General features: G+C 32.1%; 2 protein-coding genes across 4 annotated transcripts in view; one reads left to right on the top strand and one right to left on the bottom strand.

Moving 5' to 3' along the window:
- The first annotated feature begins 1,209 nt into the window (after positions 1 to 1,209).
- The window catches only part of LOC111405060 (polyol transporter 5-like), a 77,516-nt gene continuing 56,373 nt past the window's right edge, over positions 1,210 to 22,352 (top strand). Inside the window, exons 1-3 of one of the 3 annotated variants that reach the window (XM_023033749.1) lie at positions 1,226 to 1,436; positions 1,513 to 1,875; positions 2,180 to 3,440. In XM_023033749.1, the coding sequence (XP_022889517.1) occupies positions 1,277 to 1,436; positions 1,513 to 1,875; positions 2,180 to 3,237 (1,581 nt within the window). In that variant the 5' untranslated portion in view covers positions 1,226 to 1,276 and the 3' untranslated portion in view covers positions 3,238 to 3,440. Of the gene's footprint in view, positions 1,437 to 1,512; positions 1,876 to 2,179; positions 3,441 to 22,352 lie in introns of those variants that run through there. The other 2 variants (XM_023033751.1, XM_023033750.1) reach the window with 2 other exon arrangements.
- On the bottom strand, positions 4,822 to 6,444 carry LOC111405061. The gene is made up of 2 exons (XM_023033752.1): positions 5,423 to 6,444; positions 4,822 to 5,320 (listed from the first exon to the last, which is right to left on the bottom strand). Exons 1-2 carry the CDS (start codon positions 6,228 to 6,230, stop codon positions 4,944 to 4,946), a joined length of 1,185 nt encoding a protein of 394 aa, XP_022889520.1. The 5' UTR covers positions 6,231 to 6,444; the 3' UTR covers positions 4,822 to 4,943.

The raw sequence follows: 22,352 nt of genomic DNA, 5'->3' as shown, positions 1-22,352 counted from the left end.
TTAATTATTCTAATTTTTTATGAGATAATATAAACTTATCATTTTACTCTTTAAAATTTGTCAAAATTTGGTTAGATCGTTGACTTTTGGTCAACTAATGGTTAAATTGATAGAACAACAAAATAAAAGATTTGGTATTGTGGGTGACACAAATAAAAGATTAAATAATGCCTATAGCAAAAGAAACATTTAGCGATGACATGTGCAATTATCTCAATAAAGAATTTGATCAAGAACTCAAATAATTATTTGGGTAATGTCTCGCTCTTTGATCCCTTGCAAGTGAATATTATAGCGAAGGAAAAAGGCCAATACATGGTGGTTGTATTGTTAATAGACGGGCTAAAATTATTAAGGGTATGTTTGAGCCACATTATTTCAAAAAAATACATTTTTAAACAGTGATTTGATATTAGTTCAACCACATATTTTTCAATAAAATAATATTACACACAGATCAAAAATTTTTTCTTATTTTTTAATCACACATTTCCCATCAATACACTATTCAAGAATGCATTATTACCAAAATAATGTGGCTCAAACACCTCCTAAATATCTATGCATAAATATCATGGTAGGGCTGGGAAAGAAAGTTTGAAAAAACATTAGAATATGATTACAAAGTGTCATGTATTCATATTAATCATGAAATTTATTATATACAACTATATACTAACATTATAGAAATAAATAAAATTATTATCTAATCTTACTAAAAGCCTGTTTGGTACCCATTTTTTTTCAAAATGCATTTTTCCTTCTCTTCTTTTCAACCACACATTCTTTATTAAAATAATATTACACTTAAATAAAAAACTTTTCCTTATTTTTTAACCATACATTTCCCATCAATTTACTATTCAAAAATGCATTTTTACATAAAAATATCTACCAAACACCCTCTAATATAAGGAAACCAAACTAAAATCGTAAAAGGAAACAAACTAAAATTTTAATCAAAGGAAAAGAAGAAATCTTATTCTAATCAATAAAGAAAAGAACTCCTCTTCTAAACATGCAAAAAAAAAAAAAAAAGAAGAAAAAAGAAAAAAAAGAAGGATAAACCTATTACAACTAGAAACCTTATTAACAAATAATAAATATCCTAATATATTTGGACTTCACTATTGAATAAAATTGTATTTTCAGTTAGATAGCTCTGATCTTCCAGTTGGACAATAACTAATATTCGTCTATTATATAAGCCCATAAGAAGGATTAGATTTTTGCTCATCTAAACTCATCCGTCACATAACCTCCACCTTCTTTTCTCATGGCAGATCAAAACCCAGAAAAGAGTGCAGTTTACGAAGATTCAAACCATGCCCAGCAGCCAATTTCCGAGTTGTCTCTCCCCAAGAAACCAAAGAGAAACATGTATGCTATAGGATGCACCATTTTAGCTTCCATGACATCAATCTTACTCGGATATGGTAATAACAATAACGTTTGTTGCAAGTATCGTTCTTTGTAATTTCTTAGTTTACAACGTGGGCGTTTTTGTTGCAGATACTGGAGTCATGAGTGGAGCAACAATATACATCCAGGAAGAACTCAAAATCTCTGACGTCCAGATAGAGATCCTAGTAGGGACCATAAATCTCTACGCCCTTTTCGGCGCCGCCGTGGCGGGCCGGACCTCCGACTGGATTGGCCGCCGTTATACCATAATCTTCGCAGCGGCAATCTTCTTCGCCGGAGCTCTTTTAATGGGTTTCGCCAACGGCTATGCGCTTCTTATGGTCGGCAGGTTTGTGGCCGGGATCGGAGTTGGGTATGCTATGATGATAGCTCCTGTGTACTCCGCCGAGGTATCTCCAACGTCATCTCGTGGATCCCTCACTTCTTTCCCTGAAGTCTTCATCAACGCTGGTACGTACATACATAAATTTTTCACTATTCTTCTTAAAAAATTATTTATAATTTTTCATGAACAAAGCCTCAGATTCCTTCCTTTATCTGCTTCCCCTTCATATTTAAAATACTAGTTTATGAAACCCGATTAACTGTTTTGTTAATTTTTCTACTCTTACAGATGTTCAAAAAAGTTTATAAATTAAAATTTGTTATATTGTGTTGTGTACAAAGCATGGGTTTCAGAATATATGATAGCACTCTGGTGTCGTTTTTATCGAATTTTTGGTCTTGATGATCTATTATTTAATCTGTCTTGCAGGAGTATTGCTAGGATATGTATCTAATGTTGTATTTTCCAAGCTTCCAACAAACTTGGGGTGGCGATTTATGCTTGGTTTTGGTGCAATTCCACCAATTTTTCTAGCTTTAGGTGTCCTAGTAATGCCCGAGTCACCCCGATGGCTAGTCATGCAAGGTCGTTTAGGTGACGCGAGAAAAGTCTTAAACAAAACATCAGATTCGTTAGAGGATGCACAAATGAGACTAGTTGATATTAAAGAGGCGGCAGGATTGCCATTAGATTGCAATGACGATGTGGTTTCTGTCCCTAAACGAAGTCGTGGCCAAGATGTGTGGAAGGAATTATTTCTTCACCCTTCACCTACCGTCCTACACATTTTATTGGTGGGAATTGGCATACATTTCTTTCAACAAGCGAGCGGCATAGATGCCGTCGTGTTATATAGTCCTAGAATTTTTGAAAAAGTCGGCATTAAAAATGTCACGGACAAACTACTCGTCACTATAGCCGTTGGATTCTCAAAGACAATCTTTACCCTTGTGACTACATTTTTGGTAGACAAGGTCGGACGGCGAGTTTTGCTCCTCACAAGTTCCGGTGGTTTGGTAATCTCCCTCATGTCCCTATCTATTGGATTGACTGTAATTGATCACTCTCATGATGTAAAAGTAACATGGGCCATCGCCTTGTGTATCCTCACGACAATGACGTCTGTAGCATTTTTCTCGATGGGGATGGGCCCCATTGTATGGGTCTACTGCTCCGAGATTTTCCCGTTGAGGCTAAGGGCCCAAGGGTGCGGTTTGGGAGTTGCAATGAATAGATTAATGAGTGGAGTAGTGCTAATGTCATTTATATCCCTATACAAGCACATTACAATTGGAGGGGCTTTCTTTCTGTACACAGCTATTGCACTTACAGGCTGGATTTTCTTCTACACATTACTGCCGGAGACACAAGGAAGAACCCTAGAGGATGTGGAGGAGCTTTTTGGTACTTTCTTTAGGTGGAGATCAACCAGCAATGAAATAAAGAAGAAGAAAATAGAGGGCAGTTCTGTTGGACTTCAGCCTTGAGGGGTGTTCAAGATTGTAATTTGTGCTACCAGGAAAATTCTATATAGAGGGTTTTTTCCTTACGAGTTTTTAACAGGTGCTGCATGGGTAGCACTTGTTTAATCAATATCTTTTTATTATTTTTTTACCATTGTCCAAGTAAAAACAGCCAATTGTTTCTATAAAAATTCTGCCAGTGCTTTTCTCGTACACGTGTAGTATAACTCTACCGTATTATCATCATTAGCTAGAGAGATCGTGTCATTTAGGGAAATTTGTTTCTTTATTATTATAAAATAGCTGCCTAGGTACTTGGACGAATATGAATGATAGAATTCTATTTCTTATGCAATTTGTTATGTCTCAAGAATTTATTTCACATATATTTATTTAATAATAAATATATACTCTATTGACCATACGCATATAACACATTTTATTTTCAATTTCTCCTTAATTTCATGAACATGTAGTAGCTTTTGATTATTTGTTGACACGCGAGAACTTCAATAAATTACTACCTGTTAATTTTATAATCGCACTTAAATAATAAAATTTTTTAGTCTCGACTGAGCCAATGTACAAATTGATCATATTCTCGCTAAATAGACAAATGATAATTTTTTATGAACTTCTGTATGTCCCATTAAATATATAAATACCGATTGATTAAAACGACAAATAAAAAGTTATTGGGTTAAAATTCTTTTTATTCAGTAATAACTTTTGATTTCACAACAAAATTATGATACATTGACTTGATTACATGTTAGCTGGTTTAAATAACCGAATAAAAGTAAATGTTAGTTTCATTAGAATCCTAATTTCTATCTAATTGTATGGACACCAAATTTACGTATAGACTGGTAATTATGTTCTTTGTGAACTCTATTTAGTATTTTGCAAATGAAAGAAGATTTTAAATACGTAGCCAGATGTTTCGTCTTCGCCGCACCCTTTTTGTTAAAATTTTGGATTCACCCTTATATCTTTATGAAACATATTTCTTTACACAAATGTGTATATGAAAATTTTATAATGTACACATCTCTCATCAATTCTCAACATTTGACACGCTAACATTACCTTCAAAATAACAAGGCCGTGCATTGCACAAGCATAAGACTAATTGTGTTGGAAGAATTTTGTGAATAGTGACGCCGAAATAAGTATAATGATGGTGACAAAGCCGAGGTAAGAGTTGGACTCTTTGTTCTTAAGTCAAATTTGCCTCGCAACGGTGCCTACGAATTTCGGCAATCGACTCCCAAGATACAACGGCTACACTTGTGTTTGTAGCACTCCAAAACACAAGTACAACGAACCAAATGTAGGCTTATATACTCCAAAGATGAAATGAAAGAAAATCAAAATAAATGAAATGATTTTGATTTTGGATAGAAGAGAGGATGAGAGACGTTTTTGCATATCAAACTGTGAGGAATAGGACATCCAAAGGGTCCTATTTATAGATCATGAAAGTGTGTGGACGAAATGGTTGAGGTCGATCCCCGTTTGTGCGCCCCGAAGCGGCGAAGTGGCAAACAATTTTGCCTAAACGGATTGAGTCGAGCTTTTGAGTATTTGGCTGAAATCGATACGAACTTTAATCGATTTTCAATTCTCGATTTATTTAACCAATATCCAACAAATTGTACATGAGCAACTATAAAATCAGCCAAAAACATTGATCAGAAAGTTTATCTTTTGCATTCAGACTTCATTATTTACACAGTTTCTACAGTGTGCACCAGCAAATCTCTTTGTTTAACATGCATATGGGAAAAGAATTCCTTTCTCCTGTGAAGCTGAAGAAGCACAAGTTCATCAACAACTTGATTCAGCAATAACTCAAAAATTTGTTGCCCATAATGGAAACATATCTCTTCAAGGTCTTCAAACTTTAACACTTGATCAGGTACCCAACAAGACTTCTTTAGATCATATTCTGTCAAATTACATATTTTTTCGAGCAACTTTATGTTGAAAGAACTCTCTTCCTTCATCGTTTTGTTGCCGTCATGTTCGCCAGTGGTTGCCTTGAATTCTTCATAGTTACAATGCGATAGGGGTTTGTTTGAAACTTGACGTACTGGCGAAACTTCTGCAAGGACATTGAATATTCATCATTTAACCTAGCATGCTAAACAAACCAATGAAAAATAAGCATTGCTAGGAATTATCATATTTATTTCACAGAACGTACCTGATGGAGTGGCTTCTGGGTGGATCTGATAATCTTGAATGTTATCAAAAACTGAGAAAGAACATGAATTTCTTGGGTTGCATTCTTTGTACTTATTCTCTTTCTTCTTGGTATTGTGTGATTTAGCTGGCCTTCTTTCCTTCAGGTCCACATTCGTTTTTCTACTTATATGATTCTTCTTAATATGCACTCTCTTGGGCTTATCCTCCAATTTCTTACAAGATTTATTCATAAGATATGGGTTTTCTGTTATGTTTTGATTGATGAGGACCTTCTTCTGTTTAGCTTGTTGATAATTAATCATCACTTCAGGCTTTTTCACCTCCAATCTTTCTTGATATCTGGGTTCATCTTTACAATTTTCTACTTGCTCAAAGTGCAGAATCACGTTAAAATCATGTTTTCCTCTAAAATCAAGAGAAGGGACTTCACTTAAAGACGCTGCTGTTCTTACTCTTCTGTGCTGGGCCGGGGATTGTTTACAAGAAACATCAAACTGTGCAAGAAAATCAATGGAATTCACTGACCTGCTTCGAAAATAAGAAGCCAGACTTCTATCTTTTGGCTTGATATCTCCTGGTATTGAATCTAAACCCATTAATCTGGCTACCACTCCTGGAGCTTCTGCTGCTTTCACTTTGGCGTCATCAGATCTTAAAGCATTTTCAGGCGGATGATCAACTTCTTTGCACTTCTTGTACTCAACAAATTGATCAGAAGGGTGTGTCGGGAGGCTGCCACCGCACAACAACCGCCCTATGACGCCGGAGAAACACTTTGCAGAATTTGCATCAACTGAATTCGCCATTTTTGTTCAGTTCAACACACAAAAAAGGGAGAGAGGAGGAAAGGGAGAGGGGGTTCGGAATTTGAATATTGATTGAGGGTGGGAATGAAGTTGATGAATTATTGAAGGAAGATTCCAATTGTGTGTAGTCTTCGGATTCACACCGCAGGATATAAAATTTATTTTTAGCAATGAAATTTGGAGGTACGTAGCTGTCAAACTGGACTGGGAGGCGTGTGTACGGAAGAGAAAAATGCCAAACAGTTGATGATTCGATCTTTTTTTTTTATTATTATTATTTTTTAACGAGGTGTCCCAACTTACGCCAAACTATATCCTCGTCCCTGAACTTCCGACCCCTCAGCAGTTCAGGGAGGTAAATTGCGGGATGTACCCAAGTTGACCAGGGTTCGAACAGCCTTTATACTCCTGACCCCAAGGGAGCCTCCTCCATGATTCGATCTAATTTGGCCCATGTTTGGTTACGATACAATTAAAATTAGCCAAACAATTAAAATTTAATTTTAATTTAAGTTAAAATCAAATAATCAATATTAACCCATCTTTCATGAGTTTCACAACTTTTAAATTATACATTTCAAAAAACAACTTTTAAATTATATATTTCAAGAACTTCTATCATGATCTACCAAAAAATCTAATTTTAGTTCTCACCAAACATTTTCTTAGCCTTCTTTGACAACCATTTTTTCTCGAAAATAATGTTTTGAATCATGATTTTTTAAAAAAATTGCAGTTAAAATGTAGGAAAAATTTTATATTGAGGTGTATAATATTTTATTGTGTGAATATATGATTGAAAATGAGTGTATAAAAAAAAGATTATTCTTGTTGTACATAATGGTGTCCCCCACTCTCCATCATCATGTACAAATTTTTATGTACACATAACACTTAAAAAAAAAAAAGAGTTCGAAAATAATGATTGTGAAATAAAACTTAATTATAAATTCATCAATTATGTTCATACATGTAAGTCCCATCCATGTGAGTGGAGGACACCATTATATACAAATTTTTATGTTCACATGGCACACTCCAAAAAAAAAAAGTTCGAAAATAATAATTGTGAAATAAAACTTAATTATAAGTTCATCAATTATGTTCGTACATATCCAAATATCTTGCTCCACTCGTCATCCATAAATTTCATAGTACATTGTATTAGTTAATTAATTAATTTGGATGCTTGTTGAAAATGATAAACTGAAAAGCAGAAAGAAATATAATAAAAAACACGTTGCTGTGTCAGCAAGTTGTTGACTATTTTTTTTTTTTCAAACTCTCTAATCATACATCGATGCTTGTACAATTTTTTTTTTTAAAAAGAGGAAGGTTGAATCTTAACTTTGAGGGCCCCGTCTCGCCCCTAGAACTTTGTAAGGGAGGTAAATCGCGAGATGTGCTCTAACAGGATAGGGAACAAGAGCTGTATGTACATTGCGTCTATAAGAAGTTCAATTTTATGTCTCAAAAATTGAATCCCCACACTTCGACTGCTAATAAGGCGTGAAATAACCTCGTGACTAGGATTCAAGTTTGTTAGCAAAACTCTTGCAATTTATGGAATTTGGGATTCAAGTTTGTTCTTCGATGTACGAATTTCGGATTGGAAACGGTGTCAGACAAATGAATGGAGTGGAGCAGGAGTTTTTGACTTTATTTCTGCGTGTCCACACTTGGATCTAAGAAGTTGGGTTCTTAATTAATTGCTCTGATCTCCACAGGACAGAACAGGACCACTGGGCAATCAACATCTGAATTTTTTACTACAATTATTCTTCACCGTCCTTTTGACTTTTTGGTCCACAGTTCTTCTGTTAAGATAGTGTCTAGGACAAATGAGTTGCGGTGGAAGAGCGCAGATTCAATCGGGGCATGATATAGGAAATTTCTTTTTATTCAATTTGCCTATATGATGATATGTAAAAATTACATTTTTTACTTCTCTACTTATTTTCTGTTGAAATAATTCGTCGTCACATCACCCTTGATGCATAATAGTTAGTGTTGACCTTCAAATTATATTTGACTTATATGTCAACAGATCTCAACTCCTTTCTCCTGTTCACTTATATGTTACCTTCACATAGGTCGTAGCTCTAATGAGATACAATGATCGTATGCCCTACAATGCTCAAGTCAGATTATGTAGAAAATTAGGTGTGAGAGATAGAATGAATGAAAAATATGGGTGTCGAATTTTAGATTATACTTTCAAGTCTTTCACTTCGGTTATACCTATGTTTTAATGAGATACGATCGAGTATTTATATGCTTGACTCTTGGATGTCGTTATTGTAGAACTGTCACATCAATTACTTTTGTGCAGTATTATGTTTGTACAACTTGGCCGAAGTGAGGATTTTAGCAAAAGCCCATTGCCTGAAGTAATAATAATAATTATTTAACAAAGATATCTAAAGATATGATATAATCGTTTTAAAAGAAGCATACGGACGAGGCGATGAGAAGTGGGGTGAATGCTGGCCTTATGTAGACTGTTAAATAAGACGGTAAATGCAAATTTTTTTAACTCATGCTTCATCATGTTCCTGACCTATTGCTATTCCCATAAAAAAATGCTATATAATGACCTCAAGTTGTGAATTGCTAGTCAACAAAGCAACGTTTATAAAGCACGCTCACTTACTTATTTGAAAATTGAAAAGGCCAAATCTAGGAAAGTTTAAAGAGAATTAGTGAAGTATTAGTCAACTCTCATGTATTGAAAGCATCAATAAAGTTCTCATTTTTTAGTTTTTTATTATGAAGGAAATTGACATTAGCACCAAAAAATTTCTCCAATTTTCAAAGGAAAATCACGTTAGACTTTCTTATCAAGAGTTCATAGAAACGATGTAGAAAGCGTATTTATATAATTATATATTTCTGTATACAAACATCTATATACTGATTTTATAAGGACAAAATAGGGAAAAAAAATTACTATATGATTGAGTTCAATAATTAGAAAATATTAGTCTACATACTTTTATTACATCATAATTTACAATTTGACATATAAATGTGTTAATATACCTGTTGTACTTGGGATAAGAAAAGTGTTGCTGAAATAGATTTTAGGGTTTTTCTAAAAAAGAAAAAGAAAAAGAAAAAAAAGGTTGAAACCTAACCTTGAGGGCCTCCACCGCCTCGCCCCTAGAGTTTTGGATTTTTCTATTTACACATTGAGGCACAAAAGGAGGCCCACGATGAATAAAAAAAATCGTGAGCTCCCTCTTGTGAGGAGGTCTATACACTAGGGTGTCAACTCGACACCTTGATGTACAAGTAGACAAACCTTAGATTTTAGGGGGATGACGAGTCTATGGGGCCCATTTTCTTTTGATATACAAGGTTTGTTTGAGCTCCTTTTTTTTAAGAATAAACTTTGTAGTAGCAATTTTTTGGATGATATGTGATAAAAAGGTAAGAATTTTTTTTTTATTTGTGTAAAATAATTCATTGAAAGAATGTATAATTAAAAATAATTTTTTGAAAATTTTGGCTCAAATAGGGAAACAAAGAGTTTGTATTTATCTAAAATATACAAAAATAAGAAATATTCGTTTCCCATTTTGTCTTCATACTTTTATTTTCCATTTGTTCATCATGCCCATAGTCCATATATTTTAGTTTACATTCATTCTATTTTGAAAACATTATTTATTCTACTTGTATTAAATCTCAATTCAAGAGAACAATAAAACTTTTATTTTAGGACTTTTTACATTATATTTTCTATTTTGCATGTAATTTTTGAATCTAAATAAATTCTATGAATTAATGTACTTAATTAAAACTTGAGGGACTTTTCAACCATTATTATGTAATATTTAATTTTAGAATAATTCTTAAACAAAGAGACTATAGGAAATATATCTTGAATTCAGAGAGTTACATTCATTATTATGTTAGAAAGATTAATAGCCAGTTTGGTACGGATTAAAATCTGATTTTATTTTAAGTCAAAATCAAACAATCAATATTAATCACATATTTTATGTGTCATACAACTTTTCAATCACATATTTCAAAAACTTCTATCACAATCTACTAAAAAATCTAATTTTAATCCTCTAAATATTCCATTGTGTTAACTGTTGGGAACAGAGAGGCAAGTATGTCTCAATATAAAGTATTGATCACACAAGAAAAAAAAATATTAAGCAAGAAGAGTGATTGACAGAGGATTCAAGTAATTTTATTAATTGACAACCAAATGAGAGAAAAATAAATTTTAGCAATGCATACATTGAAAGAAGAGTCAAATATATATATGACAATCCAAGCCCCAGAAGCAAAGTTGTAAATGAAATAAAATGCTAAAAAATTTCCTATCTTTATCTCTTTAAATCCAACACAAATTCTAACTCCAAATAGGGCTTCCAAATAAAATTTCAACTAGAATTTGCCAATAGATTTCAAGTAGGATTATAAAAGCATTCCAAATAGAGTTCTTCTTAATGTGTACTTTAATTATAAATTTCAATTATTTTCACCAAAGAATTCAGGTCACACTCAAATTATAACAATCTCTACTTTGACACGAATTTCGGTGCAACAAACGGAGTTCCAAATTTCCCCACCTAAAAAAACAAGTTCAACTGTAACAAAATAGACTAAACTCTTCAACTAGATCTAACTTCTCCACCTTACTAAAAATTATTTTTCGTCTTTCACAGTATCCACAAATGATGCTCGAACCTAGACATCCAGTTCCTAAAATTTCCATAAGGAATTTAAGATATACCAAATAGGGTCGAAGTACATCCTATAGCAGAATCAAACTCCAAGTGTTTTAGTTGAAGGCCCCTTATTAGTCTCGACACCTTCAAAACCACAAAAAGCAAACACAACCAGATTAGCATTCTCGTATCTATCTCCAATAGATCTATCCTTAAAAGTTGAATACGAAGGAACTGTGGACAACTGTGGAAAAGTGAAATTACTCATATCTTCCACACTCGACTAAATAGTATTCTTCAATATGGACTCAAAGTCAAATCTCAAAGGTACAGTACCAAATTAATCTCTACCATGGTACAACACTTGTGCTGGGCTTTTTCCATCGATTCTACCCGACCCTGTAAGATATATAATTGGAACCTTTTTCGCCCTCCGATACAACACGGATACAGTTCACGAAATTATTTCTTTCGATTTAAAACTACCACAAGTATACGGTTCGTTAACAAGTAATAAAGTGGATTAAATGAGTCCGAATATTGTCCCATAGAGATTGATTAGTTCAATTTTATCTATCTTCGCCTTAACCGAAACAATAGAAATTCTTGATATTTTTGCTAACTAAATTATGATTCAATAAACTACTTATAAATATAAAGCCTAAATTAATTAAATTAAATGCGTGATTATAACTAAATGCAAGTTTTATAAAAATATGATAACAAAATGTGTACTAGGATCCCGAATCACCTTATATCAATCCTCTTTAATCCGAATTTTATAAAATTGACAACACGATTCAATTATGAAGACCAATATTCCTAATTTGTTTAACAATCTCTTTCGAGTAGAATTAAACCTATTTTCACATACGATCCGACTATATTTCTATGACGGATGCGAACATATAAAAATGCCTTAAAGATTTATGAATATTTAAAGATCACGTAAAGCATAGCGGTATATTTCTATCCCCTATCGAACTTTACGACAATTAACATAACGTTTAACTTATTTTCCATCTCTCGAGGGTAAAACAAGCCACAAATCTCATACAACTATTGCGCACATAATTGTAGAGAAAATAAAATCCATGCTAATCATTCAATAATTAAAAAAAAATGTTTTAACGTCAAATAAATAAAATTCAAGATTAAGGGTTCATAATATAAGGTTCATCGCAAATCCTAGCATATGAAAATCTAGCCTAACATAATGGGAAATAAAGAAAAACAATAATTAAAACCAAGGAAGAACATCACCCAATTGATTTTTGAAGTGAAATCTTGAATCTTGAAGTGGATTGCCTTGTTTTTATCTTGTTCTTCCTCTCCAAATCCTCCAAAATCGTGTATATTCCCCCCTTCAGTACGTTCCTCTCTTTCTGGACGTCTTTTGATATTTATATCGCGTGAAAATTAGGTTACCAAAAGAGTTTCAGTCGTATAAGGAAACTGCAGAATCGGCCTGAAATTGTTCTATGCGACCGCATAGTACATATCTATGCTATCGCATAGAGTAAAAAAATTTGAGAAAAAATTCTCGGGAGGCTTCTATGCGACCGCATAAAATTTATACTATGTGATCGCATAGTTATGCCATTCTTTTCGCCGGACAGCTTTTAGTATTTTGATCATAAATTTTTCTCCTAATCTCCGATTGAAGTGATTCAAAGTGAATTGGGAAGAAAACTCAAATATCTACACTTTTGATGGAAATAGGCTTCCTCAAGTTATGATGTTTACTATGCCAAAAATGGATTTCAAGTAGAGACTAAAAATAACGAGTATAGCTTTTTCGCCTGAAAGCTGATACTTGATAATATTTCGATCATATTTCACCTCTCGACTCCTTTCCTCATCCGATTGACCTCTAACACTCTTGAATCTTCATTCCATTTCCCGTCTCATCTATGGATTATTTGCAACTTGGTCCCCGAACTTTCAGTTTGATTCATTTTGGTCCTTTTTGCTCGTTTCTTTTATTCCTATCATCTCATAATATCACCAAATTGGTACTTAGCTCATTCACTTCCTTGATTTGTCCTTCAGACCATCTTTTGGATAATTTCACTTTGGTCCCTGAACTATACTTTGCTCCATTTTAGTCTTTTTTGGCTCTCTTCACCTGAATTCCACCATTTCTATAGAAACACCTACATTGCATGAATTCAACGAGATTAAATCACAATTTAAACATTTTGCTCGTAATTAAGTTATGTTTGTGATCTAAATAAGTGTGCAAAAACACACTTATTAGATACCTTTCTGGACCTTCAGGACTCCACTCCTCCAGAGAACTCATAACCCTTCGAATCAAGGGTACTCAGTGAGATAAAATTCTTTTTCAAATTTGGAACATGTCAAACCTGGTCAATATCCTACCCATGCCAGCTACCTGATAGGTTCGTTGTTTCATATGACAACGACACTTTGCGTCACTGATTCTTATGCTTCAAACAAATCCAAATTGGGACACATACGCAATACACAAGCAGTATCCAAAATACACTCCTCGTTTGGTATGGATTCCACGTTAGAAACCATCAAACATTTACACCACTCAAATAGTCTTCAACTATGTTGGTCTCGTCCGAAGTATTTGATTATTGCCCATGAATTGCAGCCGAAATACTTTTATTATGTATTTTTGTGCAATCTCTCTTAATGTGTCGTTTCTTTTTATAATAGAAACAAACTTGATTGCTAAAAGCCGCCCTTGACTTATCTTTTCGTCGACCACCATGAACCACAAGAGCTTCTTCACCTCTGGACTCAACTCTAATTAGATGCTTCATCTTATCCTTTGAGAACAAGGCATTATTCACGTTTTCAATGGTGAGCGTGTCATGATTGTACAAAATCGCGTCTTTGAACAATAAAAATGAAGCAGACAGTGAGCGCAACATGATCAAGACAGGTCATCTTCATTATATTTTACGTCTATCGTTTCCAGATTAACAACAATCTCCTTAAACACGACTAGATAGTCTTCCAAAGATTTTCCTTCTGCCACGTGATGAGAATATAATCTCTATTTCAGATTTAACTTGCTTGTTAGACTTTTGGTCATGCACAGTTGCTTTAATTTCAACCACAATGCAGCAATTTTCTTCTCCTTCAAAACTTCGTGAAGAATGTTGTTAGATAAATGAAGATGAATATATGAAAGTGTCTTCCTGATCTTTCCATTGCTTCTCCTTTGTTGTCCAAGTTGTAGGCATCTTGTCAAATCTCAACAACGCATTATCCAAATCCATCTGCGCTAATATAGCTCTCATCTTCACTTGCCACAACTAAAATCTTGTATTGCGATCTAGAAGTGAAATTTCATATTTCATGGTTGCCATTGATGACAAAAAACCTCAAACAAAATCACAACCAGTAACTTTTATACCACTAATTGGGAATGGAGAGGCAAGTATGTCGTAATATGAAATATTGATCGCATAAGCAAAAACAAAATTAAAGCAAGCAGAGAAATTGGTAGAGGGACCGAGTAATTTTATTAATTAACAACCAATGGAGAAAAAATACAATTTCAGCACTGCATACACTAGAAAAAAGAGTCAAATGTATATAGGGACAATCCAAGCCCTATAAACAGAGTTGCAGATGAAATAAAATGCCTAAAAATTTTCTTATCTTGATCCTTTTAAGTCCAACACAAATTTCAACTTCAATAAGATTTTCAAATGGAATTTCAACTAGAATTTACCAATAAAATTTAAATAGAATTTAAAAAACATTCCAAATAAGAATACTTCTTAATGTGCACTTTAATTAGAATTCTCAATTATCTTCATCAAAGAATTTGAATCACACCCAAATTCTAGCAATAACTTCAATTCAAGAGGAAAAAAAAAACTTTTATTTTAAGACTTTCACATTATATTTTCTATTTTGAAAGTAATTTTTTAATCTAAAATAAAGGCTTTATTTGAGGCGCATTTTTTTAAAATAAATTTTTAAATAGTAATTTGATATCATTTCAACAATACATTCTTCAATAAAATAATATTACATGTAAATTCAATGCATTTCCTTATTTTTTAACCATACATTCTCCATCAATCTACTATTCTAAAATATATTCTTTCAAAATATTATGGCTCAAACACACACTAAGTGTTATGAATTAATGTACCTCATTAGAAACTTAGGGACCCTTCAACCATTAAAATAAAATAATTAATGCACCTCATCACACACACACAAACACATATTACGTGAAACTTTATATAGAGAAGAATATGTAATTTAATTAATAGAAATATCTAATTTGTGTAAAAATAAAAATGAATATACTCAACCGAAATTTACTTTATTAAGAGATAGAGGAATGAGAAAAAAAAAATGAAATTTTAGAGAATTAAGAAAAAACAGTTGGAATATTTTGATATTTAAGTTTTAGATAATGTAATTTTTTTTTTAAAAATTATAGGTATGTTGATCTATTTAAGCCTCGTTTGAATCTTATTACATTAAATTTCATTTTTCTCTCCTATTTTCAACCACACAATCTTTTATAAAATAATATTATATGTAAATCGAAAAATTTTCTTACTTTTTCAACCATTCATTTTTCCAAAAAAATACTATTTTAACCATTTTCATTTCAAAAAATGGAGGCCAAATGGGGGCTAACTATTTTTATTGACAATTTTGTAAGTTTTTTTTAGCAAAAATTATTTCTTATTACCATATTGTAGAATGTGGTAAATAAATATAGGGGGGAATGTATTATGAAATAATGATTTTTAAAAGAATGTGTAGTTAAAAAATAAAAATAAAATTGGACGTACATGTGAAAAAATTTTTGTGGAAGAATATGGTTGAAAATGAATTAGGAAAAATGAATTTTCAAAAAAATGGATCCCAAACAGGGCTATGTGCGAAAATATAAATAAAACCTATACAAAAAAGTGTGGTTTGTAAGTTTCTCTAATAAAGAACCTTAGGCCCTTGTTTGACAAGTATTATTTGAGAAAACAATGTTTAAAATAGTAATTTTTAGGGGAATGTATGGTCGAAAATTAGGAAAAGAATTTTATATTTACAAGCATAATATTTTATTATGTGAATGTGTGGTTAAAGATGAGTATGTAAAAATAAAAATTTTCAAATAATGATTATCAAACAGGAACTAAACTTATTGTTATATGGAGTGAACACAAGAGTTGTCGAGGATAGAATCATTCTCTAATTTTATAGTACCTCCGTCCCGTAAATATATACTTATTTATATCTCTATACAGATTAAGAAAATGTATTTATGGTCTATTTGATATAACTTTTTTACTTTTTGTAGAAAATCATTTGGATAGAGTTACCTTAATTTTTATTTAGAAACTAAGTTTTAAAAGAGTTTTCGATCACGGAAGTGCTGTTAAAAGAAATCCATTAGATTAGTTTCCTCTAAAAGTTTTTATAACTACCAAAAAAAAAAAAAAAAATCCACTTTCACAAAAGTATTTAAACGGGGTCTAAGAGTAGCTTTTGGTTTCAAAAACTCCTTTTATCTCTCAAAAAGTCACGTCAAACGGGCTTTAAGTATAGTTAGAAATATAAAATTTTCTTACATTTTTCCTAATATATTCCTACAATAAATAATGGTTTAAATAAAATTAGTTTATATAATTTGTTGATAACAAGGTACATTAAATAGGGACCTATTAGAAAATTAAAAAGTATCTATTCTTTTAATAAGGAAAGTAGATTATAATTTAAGACAGACGAAAAAATCAAGTGTACTTTTATAGATAAAGGTGGTAACTTGTTAATATAAATTGATAAGATGAATGAATAAGAAAAATCAAGCATAATTTAATGGAGGATCTATGATATTGACATGATGCATAATACCATTCCCACAGAATTGGGAAGAACTTTGTTGTCAATTAATTGAGGAAGTTTAACAAATAATAATGTTAAATCATTTATCGACATCTCAACTAACACTTATTACAATTTTGATATTTAGAATTACTAACATTGACAAGACACAGTCTTGATTATATAGTCTGAAATTTATGCTTGTAATTTAAAATTTGAGAAATAACTTCGCAAATTTTAGATTACGAACACCATACAATCATTTAGCATTTGTGTCAAATCTATTAGATATAAATAATATTTAGATGTGGTCAACAGATGATAGAACCCCATTTGACACTCAAATTAATTTTCAGAAATATAGGAAATTCATTATCTATTTTAGCTAGTAATGTTTAATGTTCAAGTTTTGATCAAGAGAATAAACATTATATAGGATTTTATTGGATTGAAGAATTTTCTGGTTCTTCATTGGATGTTTATTTGAATTTTTTATTTCACATCATCATTATTGATCCAGTGATAATCCAACTGATCATGCCAATCAAATTGAACTTGTGGTTCAGTATAAGATATAATCCAATTATTTAATTTTAAAGAATATGATTAAACATTATATAATGATCAATGTCCACATGACATAAGTCATATGTTTTCTAATTCATAAATTACGCATGTTATATATTCTTCAAAACATGTGCTATTTCAAGAGCAAGTTGAATTTTATTGTCGCTTCTTTAAAAGTACCATTCCTCTGAAATATTGAAATCATAATGTCATACTCTTCATGAGTAATAACATATTATTATTTGAAATAATAAATTGTACAAGAATTTACTCCTTAGGAGTAAAAATATAATTTGTGTTAAATCGTATTTAATTATATTCTTTGAGAGCAAGTAAAATCTAACTAAAATATCTTTCAATAATAGTGTGCTACTTCAGGAGCAATGACATTCTCTTAGAATATTAACAATGTTGTGCTACTTCAGAAGCATCAATAAATTATTGTTAAAAAACATTAACTTTTCATGAATATATTTTCTAGACAAATATTAATATTTGTAGAGTTGTACTTCTTCGAGAGTATTTTATATTTTACTATTGTTTTTTTAGCAATAATAAACCAATATCTTTATTTGAAATATTTAAAAAAAAATTATAACTCATGCTCTTAATGAGCAATATGTCAATATTCTTCTAGATATTGAAGATTATAATTCATGCTCTTCCTGATTAAATAATATTCTTTTGGAATATTAAAAATATAGCTCATGCTCTTTAGGAGCAAGTAATATTCTTCAAAAATATTATTTATAATACTGTGCTACTTTGAAAACAACAAAATATTTTATAATAGACATATATACGAGTACTGAATTTATAACCTATACTCGTATGAAGTAGAACATAAATTAATGGAGCTAATGACTTGCTACATGAGTATCAATTTTTGATTTGGCTACTGCATTAAACCCTAAAAAAGAAGCCGAGGCTCCAAGTACATGTAGAATTAATATTTAATAAATTTTTTTATTTCAATTGAATAATGTGGTAAATGAAATAAAAAGATACACATGGATATGCATGCAATGTAATCAAAGAACAATAAAACATGTATATAAATTATCTCAAACCCCCAAAAGTCCCTAACGTGACCCCTAAAAACATACACAAACTTGCCAACTTATCGCGGGGTTTTATTATTATTATTATTATTATTATTATTATTATTATTATTATTATTATTATTATTATTATTATTTATGTCAATTATTATAATCAACAATCATTGGACTTCTTTTTCTGTCATGAGTTTTTGAGTAATGATGCGAATTAGATAATAAGAGAGAAAATGGGTAAAAAAAAAGACTCAAAGATAAACCTGTTTGGAAGGATCCTTGAGCTGCCATAGACTTGACGATGGCAGATATTATTGGAGTTTTTTCTGCTCAATGTTGTGATGCTTTTGGTGCGAATATTTCACTTCAAAGTTTCCCTGCTTTATCAAATTCTATGTTTATTTTTCAGATAATCATGCTGACAACGTGTTATGAAAAGAGAAGATAATATAGAGTCAAAACTCATGTATGTATTATTAAAAACCAATACCCCATATTTATGGGGTCCAAAATAAGAGTTACAATTGAAATGGAATAGATCTTCTAAACTAGATAAAACTTATCTATGTACCATGATAACACAAAGTAATCATCAATAATTATCTCATTATTTTACAACAACAACTTTTTTTTTAAATTCCTTCTCTTTCTCAAAATATGTATATGTAGTACTTTAGTTGGATTGCTAGTAAATCTACTGAGTTTACTAATTACAAATACTATGTCGAGTCTTGTACGTTGTATAACATACGTGAGACTTTCTATAGCACTTGCATATTCGAGTTGTGCTGTTGCTCTTTCATTTTTCTTTAAAAGTTTCAAACTTGGATCAAATGGAGTGTTAGGGGGCATTCGCTTTGCGTTTCTGTTTTCTATTTTCTATTTTGAATTCATTTTTTATTTTCTGTTTTGAGGCCTTATTTTAGGATAATAAAAAAATGCGTTTGATTTATCATTCTGAAAAATTATTTCCCAAAACAAAGAACTAGAAACGTGTTTGGTTTACAAAATTTTTGAAAACGCCATTGTCTCACTTTCTCCCATACCGCCACTTCCTATCCCTCTCTCTCAGTACTGCCACCTCCAATACACCACTTCCCGGCCACCATGGCCACCAGATCGTAGCACCAACTTCAAGCCCACAATGTCATCTACCAACCTAACCCAATAGCTGGCCCTAACTCCGGCCAAACAGGCCGAAATTTCTACTCAAAAGAAGCTAGTCGACAGTGAAAAGAACAGATGAAAACTCCCATTCCGGAGACGATTTATGCATGAATTGATGAAATTGAAGTGTTACCCATGGTTGTAGGGACATGATTAATACTCGACTGATGCTAGAAACTGATTCAATGTCTCCAAAAACACGAATCGAAGCAAAAAAAAATCTAGTTCGCGACTATCGATTTTGATTGATTTACATCAGAACGAATTGTTGCATTATTGGTTGATGTTAGGACATGATATTGATCGCCTGGATGAGTGCTATCGGTTGTTGGTGGTGCGCGAAGGTGGGAATTGTTGGAGGTGGCGACAAAAAAGGGATCTGCAATTTTTTATTTTTGGGCTAGATTTTCTCTTACTTTCAATTGATTTGTGGTTGTTGGTTGTTTGGAGATTATAGAGTGGAATGAGGTGAGGCTGATGGTAGTTGTCTTCGGTAGTTTCGTCGCTGCAAAGCCTTGATTTGGCAGCCAGAATGGGGTGTAGTAGCAGAGAGTGGAGAGAGAACAACGATTTCTTTTGTTTGAACAGTGATTTTTGAAAATGCTGTGTTTTCATTGTTTTCCATATTTTGGCACTTTTGAACAGAAAATACCCAAAACAAAAAAAGTCGTTTTGGGTTTTCTTTGTTATTTTTTCTCCCGTTTTCAAAAATGCATTTTCGAAAATAGCCTACCAAACGAGTTTTGTGTTTTTTAGAAAATGGAAAATGGCCCGAAAATGCCAAAGGGAACGCACCCTTAGCCTCTTTAATATTCAAATTATTCAACTTATTGATTGCTTTCTTAATGTAATGTGATTTGCTCAATATATAGCTTTGATATCTAATTATAGTATCTATTTGACCAAGATCTTTCATCTTGAATGTGGAAAGGGTAATTGGCACAAAACGTCCCTACCTTTCAAGTCTATTGTGGAAAACGTCCCTACCTTTCATTTTTTGGCATTTTTGCCCTCATTTCAACCTTTCTTTGCGCTGGACGTCCTTCTGTCCATATTCCGTCAGTTTTTTCGTTAATTAAATACAAAAATACCTTTTTCTTTCCATAAACAAGGGTAAAATTGTCCTCACCCACTTCCCCCCTTTTCCCGCCATCAACTTAGTCCATAAGTAACAGTAGCAGCAACATGAATCTGAAAATACTTTAAATGATTAAGTTAAATAAAGAAAAAATATCGTGAACACATTATATTTCATAATTCCACAACTACTGTTGCTGTCATCTTGTGTCACTGAAAAATTTTAGAAACACATATTAAATGGGTAGTCAATTTATAATAAGCCAAAATGGTGAATGGCTCTTTTTGGCTCAATGGAGAAGATGAATGACTCATTTTAAATTGACTCATTATAAATTGACTACCCATTTAATATGTGTTTCTAAAATTTTTCAGTGACACAAGATGACAGCAACAGTAGTTGTGGAATTATGAAATATAATGTGTTCACGATATTTTTTCTTTATTTAACTTAATCATTTAAAGTATTTTCAGATTCATGTTGCTGCTACTGTTACTTATGGACTAAGTTGATGGCGGGAAAAGGGGGGAAGTGGGTGAGGACAATTTTACCCTTGTTTATGGAAAGAAAAAGGAATTTTTGTAATTAATTAACGGAAAAACTGACGGAATATGGACGGAAGGACGTCCAGCGCAAAGGTTGAAATGAGGGCAAAAATGTCAAAAAATGAAAGGTAGGGACGTTTTCCACAATAGACTTGAAAGGTAGGGACGTTTTGTGCCAATTACCCGAATGTTTAACGGAAAAACTGACGGAATATGGACGGAAGGACGTCCAGCGCAAAGAAAGGTTGAAATGAGGGCAAAAATGCCAAAAAATGAAAGGTAGGGACGTTTTCCACAATAGACTTGAAAGGTAAGGACGTTTTGTGCCAATTACCCAATGTGGAAAATAGAAATCTTTTTGCTTCCTTTATACCTCGTATTTGATTACTTACAATCAACATGTGATCTACGTATAAACAAATGAGCACTAACATGGAATTTTGAGTATTATCAACACTATTATGTTTAAATTCAAAAGACATTATTGCTAAATCAGACTTTTAGTGCCACTTCATTAGTGCTTGTTTTAATTCATATAATGATTTTATTAATTTGCATACTTTATTCTCATTTTCATGTAGAACAAAACCTTTCAATTATTCCATAAAACCTCTTCATCTGAACACTTGGCTACCACAAATCAGTTATCCCGTTATTTATTTCTTCTTTTTGTCTATACCCTTTGACCACAAACCTAGTCTTAAAGGTATTAAGAGTAACGTATGCATTGTACTTCCTCCTAAATACCCACTTACAACCTATATTTTTTGATCTAAGTGATAAATTGACTAATTTCCAAGTGTTGTTTGATATTATTGAACCAATTTCATCATTTACTTCACCTTTCCAAAAATGATAGTTCTAGATTACATTGCTTTTTTTTTTTTATAACTTCTAGGATCGATTTTCACTTGAAGAATATATGGAGTAGTTCTAGTGACATCTTCTCATTTTTCCCAACCAAATAGAAGTAAATAAGTTGGGAGGCAAAATCATCCAATCCTAGCCCTTTCTCCTTTCGAACTCTTTTGTTTTTACGAAGTTTACTTGTTTCAACATCCTCAGAAAGTTACTCGTGATCTTGTAAAACTAGGAATCTCTACTCGAGTTTTCTTAATGAACTATTATCTGAAGATAACAAATTCTTATAGAACTCTAGTTCAAGGGATTCAATAATGACATTG

Source organism: Olea europaea, chromosome 12 (assembly GCF_002742605.1).
Source record: "Olea europaea var. sylvestris chromosome 12, O_europaea_v1, whole genome shotgun sequence".
Lineage (NCBI taxonomy): Eukaryota > Viridiplantae > Streptophyta > Magnoliopsida > Lamiales > Oleaceae > Olea > Olea europaea.
The sequence above is the reverse complement of the archived record's forward strand: the minus strand, read 5'-3'. Positions and strand labels throughout refer to the sequence as shown.

What these genes read in the sequence shown, in the direction of transcription:
- LOC111405061 (XM_023033752.1), bottom strand. Translation starts at nt 6,230, where the DNA reads ATGGCGAATTCAGTTGATGCAAATTCTGCAAAGTGTTTCTCCGGCGTC. An exon ending in CCCAGAAGCCACTCCATCAG is followed by an intron (nt 5,321 to 5,422) that starts GTACGTTCTGTG and finishes ATGTCCTTGCAG; the next exon opens with AAGTTTCGCCAGTACGTCAA.